Genomic DNA, 16890 nt, shown 5'->3' on the forward strand with positions numbered 1-16890 from the left:
TTTGTTTTGTATTTAAGTTAAGATACCTAAAAGCAAAGCAAAGCCTTGGTGCTACGTTCCGATTCGGAACTTGACCTTCTGTTTATTATACACAGACTTCGCAGCCAACTGTTTGATGTACAGGACAATTGCGGGGCTAGCGCTACGATCCTACTGACACTAACAGTCTCTCCCGAGCCGAGACTCGAACCTACGACGACTGGCTTGTTAGGCCAGCATCGTACCTCGAGACCAACTGGAAAAAAGTTAAGATACCTACTGAGTATAAAAACTGGCAAAGTTTCATGCACTCATAGCTCAAAAATTTAAAAAATGCAATATGCATATCGAACAAGACAGAATTCTAAGTTGATTGATAAAATGCTTAAGCAATCGCAATCAAAACTTTGTTGCTAAACCAACAATATTTTCACATAATTAATAAAAATTGTCTATGTGTTTCAATATTTGTTCAAAAGCTAGAAAAATCATAAAACAAGGGTATAAAACTGGGCCAAATGTTTGTAACCGTTCGGTCAGGCCGCGATAAGTTTCTGAATTATATTCTAATGCTACCAGTTCCGTGTTATGAGAGCCAGCTTGTACAAAGGTTTAATGCTCTCACCTATTGGGGCAATTCTGATTATTCAAGCAGAGCTTTAGCAAATAAAACGACTCCTCAAAACCACGCTAAAATAAATCTCGACATATTGAAAGCAATGCACCCAGATTGGCATCTACCAAAAATATAAACAAATAAAAATAGTCCAATTATTTTCAAAACGGCTAATTGACAACGCAGGCAGGGTGTTTGAAGTATAACTGCCGACGTCAGTGCACTGCTCAACCGAGACGCATGAAACGCAAAAACTAAACGTAACACTTACTGCTTGTAGATTTATTTCACTTTTAAAATTAAAATATTTTTTGTTCTGTGTATATATCGACGAAATATCGATTAACACGTAACAACTTGCACATCCCTACAGACAAACAATGCAGGTGTTACAGCAAAATTTTCCAATTAGAATTATCTTTCTAGCGCTTTCTTATCGAAACAATATTTTCGAACTGGCGCTAGTTATATGAAACAATAATTGAACGAATAAAAGCAGAATGCTTAGCTTTACATAGGTTCTTCGACCCTTTTCCTTCCGCCTTCGTTCAACATTAACTATAGCACTTGCCACTGTATGACGTAACATTTTGACATTTTTTTCTTCGTTGGATGTTGGCTTACAAAAAAAAAAAAACAGAAAAATAAAACACATTTTGCCGGACGATTTTCACATGATATCGTTCTTTTTTCATGCCAACTTCACACAATACAAACTTGAACTGTAATGTCAATTTAAACTGCAGACTCTTTTTCCATAAATCCAGCAGAATACACCCGAATTACGCGAAAATATTACGAAGTAATTTTTAACGCGCCTACCAATGGCCGTGCTGCCAGAAACTCTCCTGTTCTTCATCCCGTTTTTTACTAAAAGTAAAGTGTTTCGGGGGAGTGGTTATGTGAATATGCAACGAATTCAATGGATTCAGTAAGCTAAGTACAAGTTATTTCAAACTTGTACTTGTATTGACATTCGAGAAAATCCTCCTGCCACACTAACAGTATGAGTAGATATCGCTGTGTTGTTTGCAATATCTGCATCATTTCTAGTGTTTCTTTTTTTTTCATCTTTCTACGCTTGTTTACATAGATAACTGACATTTCCCTTACACATAAAGCATGGGCGCAACTAAGGAATATTTCTAGGGGGGCTTGTTTTCATACAATTTCATTTAAAAAAATAGAAAAGAGTTACAATGCGCCTATTTGAAAACGCATAAAATAGTTTCGTAACAGAAGACAAAATCACTTCAATCGGGAATAAATCTCCGAAAAGGTATTGAATATCTTGACCACCTCTTTCAGCTGACACTGATTCGATATTGAGGAGAACTGGGGTTGGTAAACGGCTTGGCAGTGCGTATCAGCAGTGCACCCGTGCTAGTCGGCATAAAATAGATCCAGTGTGGTCCAAGGCATAATGCCATATTCCTAACTCCACGTGGAACCGACTGGAATACGAGGAATCAAGAGAAGATTGAGGAACCGGTGCGAACTTGGTCGCTGACAGGGAATCGGTAGTTGTTCTCCTTAGAGAGCAGCTTGTCTGAGCGTCTGTTTTCCAGGATAAGGGCGGCTCGAACAGCGACTGATCCGAAATGGACGGTGAACTATGAAATGCGGTGTCTTGCCTCTACAGACAAGACGGCGGCCCCGTCGCAAGACTAGGTGTCGCAGCCCTAGTAAAGCAGCATGCTAAAATAAACATACTACGAACAATCAAGAATTGAAAACGAACCGGAACTACCCGCAATGATCTAGTGACGAAATAAGGCCGACGATTAGAAGCACGGTACATGTAACAGTAGATCGCTTGACGCCTCTGATGCCGACCGGATCCTGCTGGATCAGCTAGAACTCCACCAGTTCGGCATCGTTGCGCTCCAGGAGCTTTACCGCAAAGGGTGAGATTATGGCGAATTTGTGGCCGCAGGACACAATTTTACCAGAGTAGTGGCACAAACATTGAGCTGGGTACCGGCTTTATAGTGCTGGGCAGGATGCAAAGTCGTGCAATCAAGTGGCAGGCGTTCAGCGACACGTTGTGTTTGTTGAGAATAAAAGGCCGGTTCTACAACTACACCATCCGCAATGCTTCCTGCCTTCACGAAGGACGTCCCGATACAGAGAAAGAAACGTTCTACGCACAGCTGGGGAAACTCTACGGTAGCTGCTCGCGTAGAGACATCAAGATCGTCATTTGGGACATGAACACTCAGGTCGGTAGGGAAGATATATATAAGCCGGTGATTAGCCCGCACAGCCTGCACACCGTGACGAACGACAACGGCCAGGGATTCGTCAACTTCGCAGCCTCCCGCTGACTGGCAGTCCGAAGAACCTGCTTTCCTCAAAAAGACATCCACGAAACCACCTGGAGATCACCCGACCAACGTACAACAAACTAAATTGACCATGTTCTCATCGACGGTCTTTTTTTTCTCAGACATACAAACGTACGCACCAATCGTGGTGGGGTTATTGGCATGACCACTCCGATCGAGTCTAGTGCGACGAAGTAAAAAGTTGACGATGTACCTGATACGACCGGTATTTCTCTACGGAATCGATACATCAACGCTTCTGGCCTCAGCGCTCTTGGAGTTTTCGAACAGAGGGTGCTGCGGACGGACGACGAATAATGGCGACAGTGCATGAACCATGAATTTCACGCGCTGCTTGGAGAGAACCCCGTTGCACACCTGGCGAAAGTCAATAGGTTGCGGTGGGCCGGTCGCGTCGTAAGGATGCCGGACGATGATCCTGTGAAATCACTTCTCTTCAGCAACCCTGTTCAGGACTAGGGGGCGCAGCGTGCACGATGGCTCGACCAGATCGAAAGAGACTTGCGGGTGATGAGACGTCTGGGGAACTGGCTGTAGCCCCCCTAGCCCTCCCGTAGTTGCGCCCATGACATAAAGACAAACGTGTGTAGCCAGGCAGAGTTCTGCTCGAACTCCAAAAAGCAAAGACAAAGACATTCTAACATTCCATGCATATCGTCGGTTTCATCAAATATCTTAAAATAACAATATAGTTCACTCTCGAATTTCCCATATATTCCCGTGAAGACAGACAGGGAACACCCCCTCTTGTGGTGAAAAAGGTAACTAAACTCATTGCACAGTGGTACAGTAAGGCAATTTAGGCGGACATAGGCTTTTCGTTGCGATTTTAGTTTGCGGTTTAAAGCCATAGTTTTTGTAAAAAGTTGTTTCTTATACATAGTCCTCTATTCATGTGCGAATGAAAATTAGGGTGGTCCTAAAATCAACGAAATAAAACATTCTTTGGCAAACTTGTAGACCAACTAATTCTAAGTAACTTTGTAAAAAAACTTTTTTGTAGACATGAAATTTGGTTTCCAAAAACAGTCTTTTCGCTCTATTTTTTCAATTCAAATTTAAAAACAAAGTTTTCTTCGGTAACTTTAATCAAAAATACGCCAATTTTGACGAAAAAACATTGTCGATATATTATACAGATGAAGAGTTTTCACTATTTCTATTTTAAAAATAGGCCCTTTTGATATATTGATGTCTCCGTTTAGGGCAAACAAAAATAATATATTTTGGTATCATTTGATAGAACAAATATTGTATAAATATTGTAAAGAAATACCGAAAGTTGCTTAAAATTAGTTGATCTACAACTGTGCCGATGAATGTATACATTTATTTATGCAAATAAAAAGTGAGTTTTTTCATTTAGTCGATTTCAGAACCACCCTAATTTTCATTTGCACATAAAAATAGACTAAATATAAGAAACAAGTTCTTAAAAAAAAAATTTACTCTAAAACCACAAAATCGCATCGAAAAACTCGTGTCCGCCTACATTGCCTTACTGTATCACTGTGCATTGTTGTTGAATTTCTGTGAGCGTGTGACATTCTCACAAACGAAACTGAATATACTCAATTTTAGATTTAGTTGACTCAATTTCATACTTTCACAGAAAAAAATATGTTGCAAATTTCGTGCGTATATTGTTTGTATGTAAAACTAACGCAATTCCGGGAGTTGAATATTGATAATATAATAGATGTAGCTTATCGAGGCACGAAGAAGAAATATTCAAATAATCAGGCCACGACGTGTAAATGGTAAACTAATCCCAAGTTGCTATATACGTGGTTCCCTGTGTAACTTCACTAGCTCAGATCCATCAAGGGAAGCAACTACGAAATGTGCGGCCGTCAAGCTCAAGCTCAATAATCAGGCCACGATGTGTACAATTAAATGAATATTTCAATTACCTCGTGAAAAAGATAAAAGGAGAAACCGCACAATGGTTGTCAATAGTCGTATATGGTGGTTGTGCAACTTTTAGCTTAGATAACACTTGAATGTTCTATCAATTTTACAATTCATGTATGGATACATATCATGTTGTAATTGGTTTAAAAGCTTTATTAAATTATATATAAAAGATATTCAACAAAACAAACATAATTAGTGATAACAACTGTTATGCAAAAACTATTATTCAATGTTTAGTTTTCTTCGTTTTGAAAGTATTTTTTGTTTTTTTTTCATCCCTCCGAATTTTTTGCTCTCGAGTTCTAATCTTCATATTCATCACTTGCAGCTTTGCTTTAACCAGCATATTTATGTATTTACTAGCTGACCCGGCAAACTTCGTCCCGCCTATTTTTGTGTTCCAAAACACAAAAATATTCCAAATTCATTGATTTCTTGCAATTTGTTTATATCGTTTGAAATTATTGGTTTTATCGGAATGACAACATCCTCGACTTTTGCCTTTAGTACATCACCTATATTCCGAAAACACTCATGTTAGGTGGTATTCAGTTATTTTCGTTGTTTTCCAGAAACTGAAAGTGGTCATCTTCGAATTCATTATGGTGTCCAGGGTCAATGCTTGGCTTCTATACATTATTTCGATTGCGGAAATATTCATATGCAGTAGTATTCGGCTGTTTCCCAGAAGTTGCCATCTTACAATTCAAAATGGTGTCTGAGGTCAATTTTTAGCTCCATGCATCATTCTGGTTAAAGAAACACTCATATTGGGTGGTATTTGGTCCCTTTAGGTTATTTTTTTTTGGAGAAAATTTCTGGCCCCTGAGCGTCATTCTGGTTTAAGAAACACCAATGATAGGTGTTATTTAGTCATTTTCGGCTGTTCTACAGAAACCGGAAGTCACCATCTTAGAATTCAAAATGTTGTCTGTGGTCGATTCTAGCTCCTGTGTATCATTCTGGTATCGAAACATCTCATATTGGATGGAAATCGGCCGGTTGAAGAAATACCCATATTGGGTGTTATTTGGTTATTTTCAGCAGTTTCCCATTTACCGGAAGTCGTCATTTTACAATTCATAATGTTATCTGAGGTCGATTCGTAGCTTCAGTGCATCATAACAATCCCGGAAATACCCATAATGAGTGTTATTTGGTCTTTTGCCACTGTTGTTTAGGAACCGGAAGTCGCCATATTGGATTTCAAAATGGCATTTGGAGACAATTTCTGGCCTCTGAGCATCATTCTGGTTAAAGAAACACCCATATTTGGTTGTTTTTGGGTCATTTTCGGCAGTTTTCCAGTCACCAAAAGTCGCCATTTTACTACTCAAAATGTTGTCTGAGGTCGATTTGTGGTTTCAGTGCATCATCACGATTTCGGAAATACCCATATTGGATGGTATTTGGTCATATCTCGCTGTTTCTCAGAAACCGGAAGTCGCCATCTTGGATTTCAAAATGGTATTCAGAGACAATTTCAGGCCTCTGAGCGTCATTCTAGTTAAAGAAACATCCATATTGGTGGTATTTGGTCATTTTCCTCTTTTTTCCAATCACTGGAAGTCGCCATCTTACGATTCAAAATTTTGTCTGATTTTTCAAAAACCGGAAGTCGCAATCTTGGATTTCAAACTGGCATTTCGAGACAATTTCTGGCCTCTGAGCGTCATTCTAGTTGAAAAAATAACCCATATTAGGTGGTATTTGGTCATTTTCGGCAAATTCCCAGTCACCGGAAGTCGCCATTTTACAACTCAAAATATTGTCGGAGGTCGACAAACGTACAAACCGTGGAACACCACCCATGGATTGCCTTATGCATAGGCGAACTTTATTATTATAAAATATTCGGCCGAGTCCACTTCACAATAAAATGTGAATTTTTTTCAGTGTACCCATTAGGGTAATATTATTGTCAAAAGTTGCTCTATTTCGCATGTCGTGTAGAACAAAATCAGAAGTGGCGCACCTAGCGGTCGAAAAGGTGACTAACGCTTCTGTCATTTTCAATTTGTCTTCATAATTTCACGTAAGTGAACTATATTGGTATTTAATATATTTGGTTTCATGCAGTTCCAAGAGAAATCATTCCCTGTCATTCTTTCAGTTGTTTCATTGTGCATTTTCAGTGGCTCAGACCCATTACGGAGTAGCGTATTGATATGTACAGTCAGCACTAAACTGAGCTGAACTTTTTTTTCGAAAATAACTAACTGAGTAATCTGATAATCTGATAAGCTAACTATTTTCAATACATTTCTGGCTCATGGCACAATCTGAACCTTCAACCCATAAAATGCATAAAATGAAATAAAAGTTCTTCACCTTTTACCTTTCTACACGCCACTCGCAGCAAACGGCCTATCCCGCATGAACTGAGCTTTTTCAGCTGTTTTGAAAGCACTGACATTAGTAGTTATTAGTAAAATCGAACTAGAGAGCCAGAGGAAAACGTCTTCAAGCAAAATGCATGACATACATTACAAATCACCCAGATTGGACAAAACCTCCGAAAAAATGTAATTAAGTAAAATAAAGCTTAAAATACAATCAAGATTAAACTGATATTTCTGACTGACAATTTCCGTTAACCTTAGTTGAGAAAATTAAAGCATTGAAACAAAGTTTATATATGGTACAATAGGAAGAAAAAGAATCCGGAATCGTTATTAAAAGGAAAGAACAGGTTCAAAGTGAAACAAAGCACTGTCTATCGAAGCGAAACGCTTGCTCAAAGGATATTCGCCGAAGCAAAAACTTCCTGTTCGAAGACAAATGACCCATTAACGGTCCGATTAAGACCTTTGCCATCGAATTTATCGTTTTACTGTTTATTGCCTCCGGCGCTCATCGTCTCTGGTCGGCGAAAATCTCAGCCCTGTAAGAGAGCGAACCCCCCGGAATTGGTGATTACAATCATTCAATAACCCCCCCGGCGGCGGTGGCGACCGCGCAATCGATCGTGGAATGCTATTAACACAATCGATAATTTAACTCCCGTTCCTCTCTCTCTCCCTATAAGGAAGACTAAAACCAACCAAAAAGGGACCGCGTGGGAGGGACTTAGAGGACGGAAGGCAAAGTTAATTTATTTGCTAAATGGCGAGCCTCGCCGGAATGGGTTTCATAATTATTGCTTGTAATTTGTATTTATTGAAATGGTTACAACAAAGACCTCCACCTTCGCAGGCAACAACGTTCGCTCTGCATCACTATTTTGCAAGAAAACGAATCGCGTGCCTTCTAATGGGGAAAAGTGGTCCCTTTCTGGCACAGTCATGGAATTTAAAACGAAGTGAGCACTGGTGAAATAGTGATTTTTATATTAGCGGAAATGGTAAAGGGACCACGGCACGCAAGTAGGCGGCCGCAGGTTTTTCAATCAACATCAAATGACTGCTGCATTGCATAAGTGTATGCTTACTTTGTATGTCGCAGGGCGGGTTTTTCATACGTGAGTGGTTGGAGTTTCTTGGATGCCTTTGAGTGGGTGAAACGGTTACTAAGAATATATGAAAAGCACATTTCAAGCTCGATTTAAAGTCTTTGTAACGTTTTTCCAAAAAGGAGATCGAAAAGAGAATTGAAAATACCGCTGCAATAATTTTTTTTAATCAAACTTTTGCAAGAAGTTTTCTGATATGAAACTATACAGAATGGATATGATTCTGTGTAACCAAGCATGAAAAAACTTGTGAAATTTTCAATTCCGCCGACAGTACCGCAATGAACCAGATTTTCGGTATACATGTATAAAAAAAAAACTAAAGCAACAGCAGTGGCCACCTAGTGGTGGATAGTATACAACGCATCAATCCGCAAACCGGCGGCTATCGGCGGCCGAAATTGGTACGGTAGGGCAACGAAACCGAGTTATCATCATAGCACGCGTTGAATTTTAAATTTTTTCATGTCAAACCGGAGCTTCCAAGTGAAATTTTATTTCGTGGTAGCTTTTGCTAACAGTGAAACCTATTTCTCCACGACGCGTGTTTTTCATCTGCAAGTTAAAATGTCAGTCAGTAATCAACCGACACTTTCCTTGGTCGAATACCTCCAAGCATTGAAAATCCCTAAAACGAAAGGTGCAATTTCCTGCTTGCGTAATTTCTTTTTATAATTTTATCATAAGACTGATTTTTTATTTTTCCTCTCATTTTCAGGTAAACCGTTCTTTTCTGGACTGGACGAGCACATTTCGGATGACGTTGGTGGGGGTGGAGGTGGTTTCGGCGGAGCAAATACCAACAACCATCACCACCACCATCATCAACAGCAGCAGCAACATCATCATCTCCACAACCAACATCATCATCACCACCAGCTGGGCGGTCTCGGATCGCCGGCCCGCTCGTCACCACACTCGAACGGATCAGAGTCGACGGAACGGTTCTCGCGAAAGGTTTTCGTCGGTGGACTACCGCCGGATATTGACGAAGGTAGGTTTTAGAATATTTTTCACATACATACGTCAAACCCCTTGAATCGGACTTTCCCTATTGTGTGTTATTAATTTATCATCCAAACGTTGACACAATTAGAAAATTACATTACCATCAGCAATCGTAGGTATAAAGATATTAAAACGATTGAGACGTGTTCTTTGGGCTGCAGATGGCTTCTGAGCTGAACGGCGAAGGGCAGGGGTGCACGTAAGCCCACAGCAGTCGGCAATTACCGTTCCGAATGACAGTCTGACAAGTGCAGCAGGAAATTAGAAGCAAATCTCCGCCTCTGCTCGGTTCGATATTTATTGAGTAATCAAAATAGACATCCGGTCCAGCTTCCTCCAGTTTGCCAGTTAGGGGCCTCGTTGTGGTCGGTCGTCTCGTCCGTCCTATGGCTTAGGGTTGTACTGCACTGCAACGTAAATTAGGCATTTGCTTGATTTTGTATTTAATAAAGTCTGTCAATCATATTTGTTTTGCATTTCCCAAAAGCTAGTTGGCTGAAAAAGTATTTATTACAGTCAGATCTAACTTGTTAGGCTGATTTAAATTTCGCATTCTTTTTATGTCCAAGGTTATCAAAGTTAGCAAAGGGGGTGGCAAAAAATAAATAACACCGAGACGAAAAAAAGAAATATCTTTGATCAAAGTTTGTGTGCAAGTTATGACGTTTGTAACTTGCATTCAAATAAATGTTGAAAAATAACACTTTATTATTATTAGTATTTATTTCGCTTGCCTTTCGATGACACTCTCGCTGTCACCTGACTTGTTTGTTGCTAAATTAAGCATTTATGCTGTCGGAAAACCAATGAAAAGAACAAAACGGTTTAAGCTTTTTTCTCTCCCCCTTCCAATATTCAAGATTTTTGAAGGGGGGGTGACATAAAATGAAATTAAAATTTGTTACGGCCTTATTACAGAAAAATATTCACAGTGCGTGAGAAATTAAATAGATGGGAACATTTCTTGAAACCTTGCTCTTCAATTTCTTTGTAAAAAAAAATGTTTCTGCGAACTTATGCTATTAATATTATTATTTGTTTTGCGTGTGTAAATGCATGGAGTATTCTTAATTTTATGTTTTAAAGTGTTTTCAAATACTACGAAATTAAGAATTGCTCTAAAATGATATGAAAGTTAGCAAACAGGCAAAATATTACCCTTTAATTTTCTTTCTAATTATATTCCATGAATTTTAGTGAGGTAAGATAAGCAAAAAAAAACAATATTTATATAATTATTGTTTTAGACTTACGTTTCTGATTTCACCACATTGTATGTAAAAAAACATAAGCTTTCAAACAGCGTAAGAGTTATCAAGGTATATGGGTCGATTATTCGCGTTTTTTCACAATATTTGTAGGATTGAGTGAGACTAAAAAATGAATGAAATTGGGCTGTCATTCATAAACAAAAACTAAATAAAACCCTGGTAACAATTTCGGTTTTATCAAAGTTTTATAGCGCCTAATACGTTAGAAACAGCGCTATGATACTGCGATAAAACCAGTTTTGTTGCTTGGGAATAGAACTCACGAACATTATGCTGTTTAAACGTAAAAAAATGTCATTTGTTTTATCTCAAGCAAGTCTTAAGCAAAAAAAAGGGATCGTAAAACTATGAATGAAAGATGAGTATCATAAATAGTGCTGAGTTGAACTCTGTGGTAAAGCTTTTTTATTTATTTATTTTTTTTTTGTTTTGAGTAGAAATGTGATGTCACACTCAAGCAGCCCCTCCCCCCTCCCCTATATGCCACAAAATGTCACAATAATCGAAATCGCCTCCCATCCGAAATGCGTGACATCATCAACGGATGGTCTCTAAGAAGCAAGAAGGGCTCCCATAGAAACGAAGCGCAAATATCTGCATAACTCAAAAATTATTAAAGCAAATTGAACCACATTTGGCATGTGGATATTTTAAGAAGCAAGAAATATTTCTATGATAGTATGAGACCCCTCCATAGTCCCGAAAGGAAACTAACTTACTGAGCAAATGAACCCCAATTGAGCAGATTAAGGTTTTTGGGAGCAAGAAATGTTTCCATGATGATATGACGCCCCGCCCTGCTCTGGAAGTGGGGAAGGGGTCCATACAAATTTCTGCATAACGTGAGGACTAATCAAACAAATGAAACCATATTTGGCATGTGGAGCAACAAATTTTTCAATGGTGGTTCGATACCAATCCCTTCGTTGAAAGGGAGTGCTTTTCTGCACATGAAACACGAATTTCTACATAACTCAAGAACTAATCAAGTTAATGAAACCAAATTTGACATGTGGACGTTTCAAAAAGCAAGAAACATTTCTATGGAAGTATGAGACCCTTCTCTACTCCAGAAGGGATCCATCCATACAAACAAAACTCAGATATCTGTGTAATTCGAGATCTTATCCAGCAAATGGAATCAGATTTGGCATGCGGATGTTTTTTTAAAAGCAAAAAGTATTTCTATGGTAGTTAGAGACCCCTCTCTGCTCTAATAAACGAAACACGAATACAGGTCGGACTCGATTATCCGGTATATAAAAAAATCATTCCAGATAATTGAGTTTCCGGGATAATCGAAGCACAGAAAAAATATTCAAATTTGAGAATATTAACGCACATTAAATAAATATTTGATTTCGTTATTTTACTTGTATGATGCGGTGGTGTAACCAGAAATTATTGCTAAGGCGAAAAGGAGTAAAATCTGGAGAAGCAAAAATAACATAAATTTGACATTGATTATTTTCACTTGATTCGAACATGCTCCAAACATGCCGGAAGTGACATGAATGGTAACAAATATGCCAGAAGGGATGGGAAAGGTAAAATCTCGGAATAAAAATTAATAACGAACACACAAAAAAAATCCGGATAATCGAGTCTAAAATTCCGAATGATCGACCCCGACCTGTATTTGTATGATTCGAGAACTAATCAAGCACATAGAACCAAATTTGGCGTGTGGTGGTTAACGGGAGCAAACAATATTTTTGAGGTAGATTGACAACCCTCCCTCCTCTAGAAGGGAAAGCTACCATTCAAATGAAACACAATTTTTTGCATAACTCGAGAACTAATCAAGCGAATGGAACCAAATATGACATGTGGAAGTTTTCGGAGGCAAAAAATATCTTCATGATAATTTGATACCCATTCCTCTTCCAGAAGGAAAAGAAATGAAACACGAATTTCACGACTCAGAAACTAATCACGTAAATTGAACCAAATTTGGCATGTAAAGGGTTTTGGGAGCAAAAAATATTTTTATGGTCGGTCAACACCTTTCCCTATTTCTCTCTTCTGAAAAGGAGGGCTCCCATACAAAATAAATATGTATACAAAATACCAAAAGTGGTCAAATGCTACTTAAGATAGGTATTACCGGAATCGTAATGATTCACAGAAGCGAAAAGTCGACCCAAGACGCCATTTTAAATTCTAAGATGGCGATTTCCATTGTGTGTTGAACTGATACGCTACCCCTCGGAAAAAATATCAGTGGAAGCGATAATTACTTTGTTACCCCCTATGAACGACCCCCTCTTTGTTGTTAGCGCATTTTTTGTCAAAACTACTTTTTAATATTTCCTACAATTCATAGACGTAAGACGCCCAAAAATACTGATAGGTGATTTTTGAAGAGAACAAAGCAAGGAATGCAGAAAAAATAGTATTGTTGACCGCAAGATTTTACCAGATAGATTATTTTTGTATTTAAAAACATGCATTTTTAGACAGATGTAGTCAAAAAGTATTTCTCGGAAAATTTAACGTAAAAAACACTCATCACTCCGAGCTAAAATGAGTCAATCTCGAGATATAACAGTTTACGAAAATAGTTGTAAACTTTGTAATTATTTGTTTTACAATTTATAGACGTAAGACGCCAGAAATATACTGAAAGGGGTTTTTTGAGAAAAAAGGAAGAAATCTAAAAAAATATTAGTTTCAACCGGAAGTGTTGCCATATTTTGATTAATTTTTTTTTTTAATTTATTAATTTCATTGGATTTCTCGGAAAATTTCAAGCAAGAAACACTTATCACCCCGAGGTAATATGAGTCAATCTCGAGATATAACAATTTTACGAAAATACAGGTCGGACTCGATTATCCGGAGACTCGATTATCCGGGGGCCCGATTATCCGGAGTATTTTTTTTGTTCTGTATTTCTATAATAAACTTTTGTCTCCCGGGTCATTGGGAGTTTCGGGGTTGTTCAAAATTGTAACAACAATGCCCCGTTCTGTTTAGGTAGTTCGTTTTTAGCAGTTTTCTCGTCGTTCCCTCAACCAATTCTTACACAACAACCTCCAAAAGCAAGGTATTATAGTTTTAAGTGGCCGATTAGGACAACCATTATTGGTTAATCGGCTTCGAATTTATGACCGGAACATATTTCTGTAATATAATGGCCATGATCAATGCAGTACTAAGAACCACAAGCTGGCCTGTTTCGGTGGTGTTCCGGATACTCCTGGATTACTGAACCAAAACTCATCAAGCGAAATCAATAACGATTTGAAATCCGCAAAGTAACCCATTAGTGGCCATATCGAGCATCTAGATCGTTATAGGTCACTTAGAAAATAGAAAAAAAATCATAAGTGTTGTCAAAATCGAACAGGGTCTGTATATGCAACACCTCAATTCTTTTTAATATTTAAGATAATAAAACAGATAAATACCTAAATCAAATCAAATTCTATTATATTTTCTAGAAAATATTTCCTTTAATCTCTCGAAGCAAAAGCTATCTTCCTAATGGTAGTTTTGATTTATTTTATTTGGTTTTTACATTTTCGAGATAATCAATATAACATAATTTATTGTTACACATATATGTATAACAGACGCCGACAAACAGTCTAAAGACCATTTTTAATTTATTTCGTCGGCACATGTAATGTGTACAACATACTATAATAGAAAACTCGCTGTTCTAAATAAGGGATATTAAAAATTAAAAAATTAAAAATGGTTCGATTATCCGGAGGATTCGATTATCTGGAGCGAAATGTTTTTCAAAACTCCGGATAATCGAGTAGTTTTAAATTTCGCAATTATGAAATTTTATATGTAAAATATTTGTCAAACACATAAAATATGTCATATATGTCAAAAAACAGTAATTATGTCATAGATTTCGAATAAGCCAAATACGAGACAATGTGAAATATTCCAAATTTGCCAAATATGCTAAACATGGTAAAAAAATGTCAAATATGAAAAAACGACCAAAAGTACAAACTATAAGTAAAACTTCAATTGTAAAATATATGTGAAACAATCTAAATGAAAAAACTGCAAAAACTATCATGAGTGTGAAGAGGTAAACAATGTAATCACCGTTAATCGTTATGTATCATATTAATTGATATTTTCGGTGAACAACTTGCAAAAAATTTTGATTTTACGTGACGATTCGGCCTACTACTACCTTTCAGCCATCCCCAGACGGAGTAATTCCTTATCGTGGGGCGTTGAGAGATGGGAAAAAAGCTGCGGTGATAAAATTGTTCATTATTTATCTAAAGTTGCTGAAAGTTATTCTAGTTATATTTGTTTGAAAGCCCATATTGAATTAATAAAGAACTGTAACACCAAAATTACTCTGAATTTATTTAGAGAATTTCTCAAACCTACACATCACTGGAAAGACGAAAGATATGGCTTTCTCTTGAAAGCATTGAAGTTGGCGGTCGCCAAATTTAATTTGACCGCCATATTGGATTTTTTCGGGAAAATAAGAAAATAAGAATGCTTGGCTGTTGTAACATGTGGAGAAGATTTGGATTGCGAATTAACTAAAGAAGAGGAACTAAATATGGATGGTCTTTCAGAAATCAGCAGTGATGCTGCAGTTACTGCCTCTGCTTTCTATGTCGTCGATATGCGACTCCATCGAACGAATCCGTGGACTAAGGATTAAACGCCTTTTCTAGTTATCTTTTATGATCTTCTTTTCCTTTCAGTTTCAGTTTTTCTTTCAGTAAAATCGTTCTTATTCAGAAAAAACATGTATATTTATCTAATTTCTTTTTTCCATGTCAATCATAATTAAAGAAGCGGAAGGGAGTATAAAAACGTGCCGTAATTAAGGGGAGGAGTCAAGAAAATTGAGACAATTTGAGACAAGGGAGAGGTAATTTTTCCAAAATTTTGCGTAACATCATTAATGGATGGTCCCTTAAAACATCTCTATGTCAAATTCGGTTCTATTTGCTTAATTATTTCTCGTGTTATGCAGGAATTTGTTTTCCATTTGTATGATAGCCCTCCGTTCCAGAAGTAAAAAAAGGTCTCGAACTGTCAAAAAAACCTTTTCTGGCTCCATAAACCCCTGGATACAAATTTTCACGCTGATCGGCTCAGTCATTTCCATGTGTATATTGATCAGACAGACAAACAGACAGACAGAACTCCATTTTTATATGTATAGATTTTGAAACTTCACAACCTCGCACCATTGTGCAAAATCGTGATCTATGTTGGTTACTATCAAAGCTGCCATTCCGTTCCACACACTTTAGATCAATCCTGAAACGTTTCGCCGGGAATTTTAGCGATATGTTTTTAGAAGCTCACAGCTGATCTCGAGGTACGATGTTGGCCTAACAAGCCAGTCGTCGTATGTTCGAGTCCCGGCTCGGGAGAGACTGTTAGTGTCAGTAGGATCCTGCCGCTAGCCCCGCAATTGTCCTGTACACTTAACAGTCGACTGCAAAGTCTGTGTATAGTAAGACAGAAGGTCGAGTTCCGGTTTGGAATGTAGCATCAAGGCTTTGCTTTGCTTTATGTTTCTAAAATTCTTTGACTCTTGTCCCCTCAATAATTATATGAAGTTGGTCCCAAGGTGCAACTAGGGTTTGCAATCCCGGGAACGATTTCCCCGGAAATACCTCTTCCCGGGATTCCCGGATACCGGGAACAGAAATATTGATTCCCGGGATCCCGGGATTCCCGAGTCCCTTGAAAAATTCCGCAAAGTTTACTATAGTTTCCTATGCATAGTGTAATAAAACTAAATACTCTCTCAAAACACGAAACTGACGTCTCCAAACTGTATAGCAGCACTAAACTGCCGTTCTACGCATATTTGTCCCATGTTCCAAATCATGCCAACGAGAAAAACGATGTTAAAGTTTTACAATACTTTTACGCATTGCGTAAATGTGACCAAAGCAATTATGGGTTTCTAACCAGTTTTACCTTGCAATAGACTGTTTTCAATAAATCTAGTTGAAGGTTTTTCGATTTAACACTCTTTTCCATAAAAATACCCACTGGGGCAATAATGCCGAGAAATTTGCTTTCCAATAGGTAATTGATACGCATATCAGTCCCACCACGTGCATTCGATATTTTCCAATACAAAGTTCGTACTGGGGATACCAGGCTGTTTAATCTTTCACGAAAATGATCACGCTAATCTTGTTGTCTTTATACGCAAGTGATGATAGTCGAGATGAAAGTTTAGTTAGTTGAATAAGTATCAGATGACTTCACAAAGAGGAATTGTTTTTTTAGATTGCCCATTCCTATCATATTTCAACGTTGTTGGACTTTTACCAT

The 16890-nt window shown here is 37.9% G+C and overlaps 1 protein-coding gene across 6 annotated transcripts in view; it reads left to right on the top strand.

Annotated features, from left to right (window-relative positions):
* Nucleotides 1–16890, top strand: part of LOC129732015 (translational regulator orb2-like) — an 815319-nt gene that overhangs the window by 735860 nt on the left and 62569 nt on the right. For all 6 annotated transcript variants that reach the window (XM_055692491.1, XM_055692477.1, XM_055692467.1 and 3 more), the window contains one exon: nucleotides 9030–9305. In XM_055692491.1, the coding sequence (XP_055548466.1) occupies nucleotides 9030–9305 (276 nt within the window). The remainder of the gene's footprint in view (nucleotides 1–9029; nucleotides 9306–16890) is intronic.

Source organism: Wyeomyia smithii, chromosome 1, assembly GCF_029784165.1.
Source record: "Wyeomyia smithii strain HCP4-BCI-WySm-NY-G18 chromosome 1, ASM2978416v1, whole genome shotgun sequence".
Taxonomy (NCBI): domain Eukaryota; kingdom Metazoa; phylum Arthropoda; class Insecta; order Diptera; family Culicidae; genus Wyeomyia; species Wyeomyia smithii.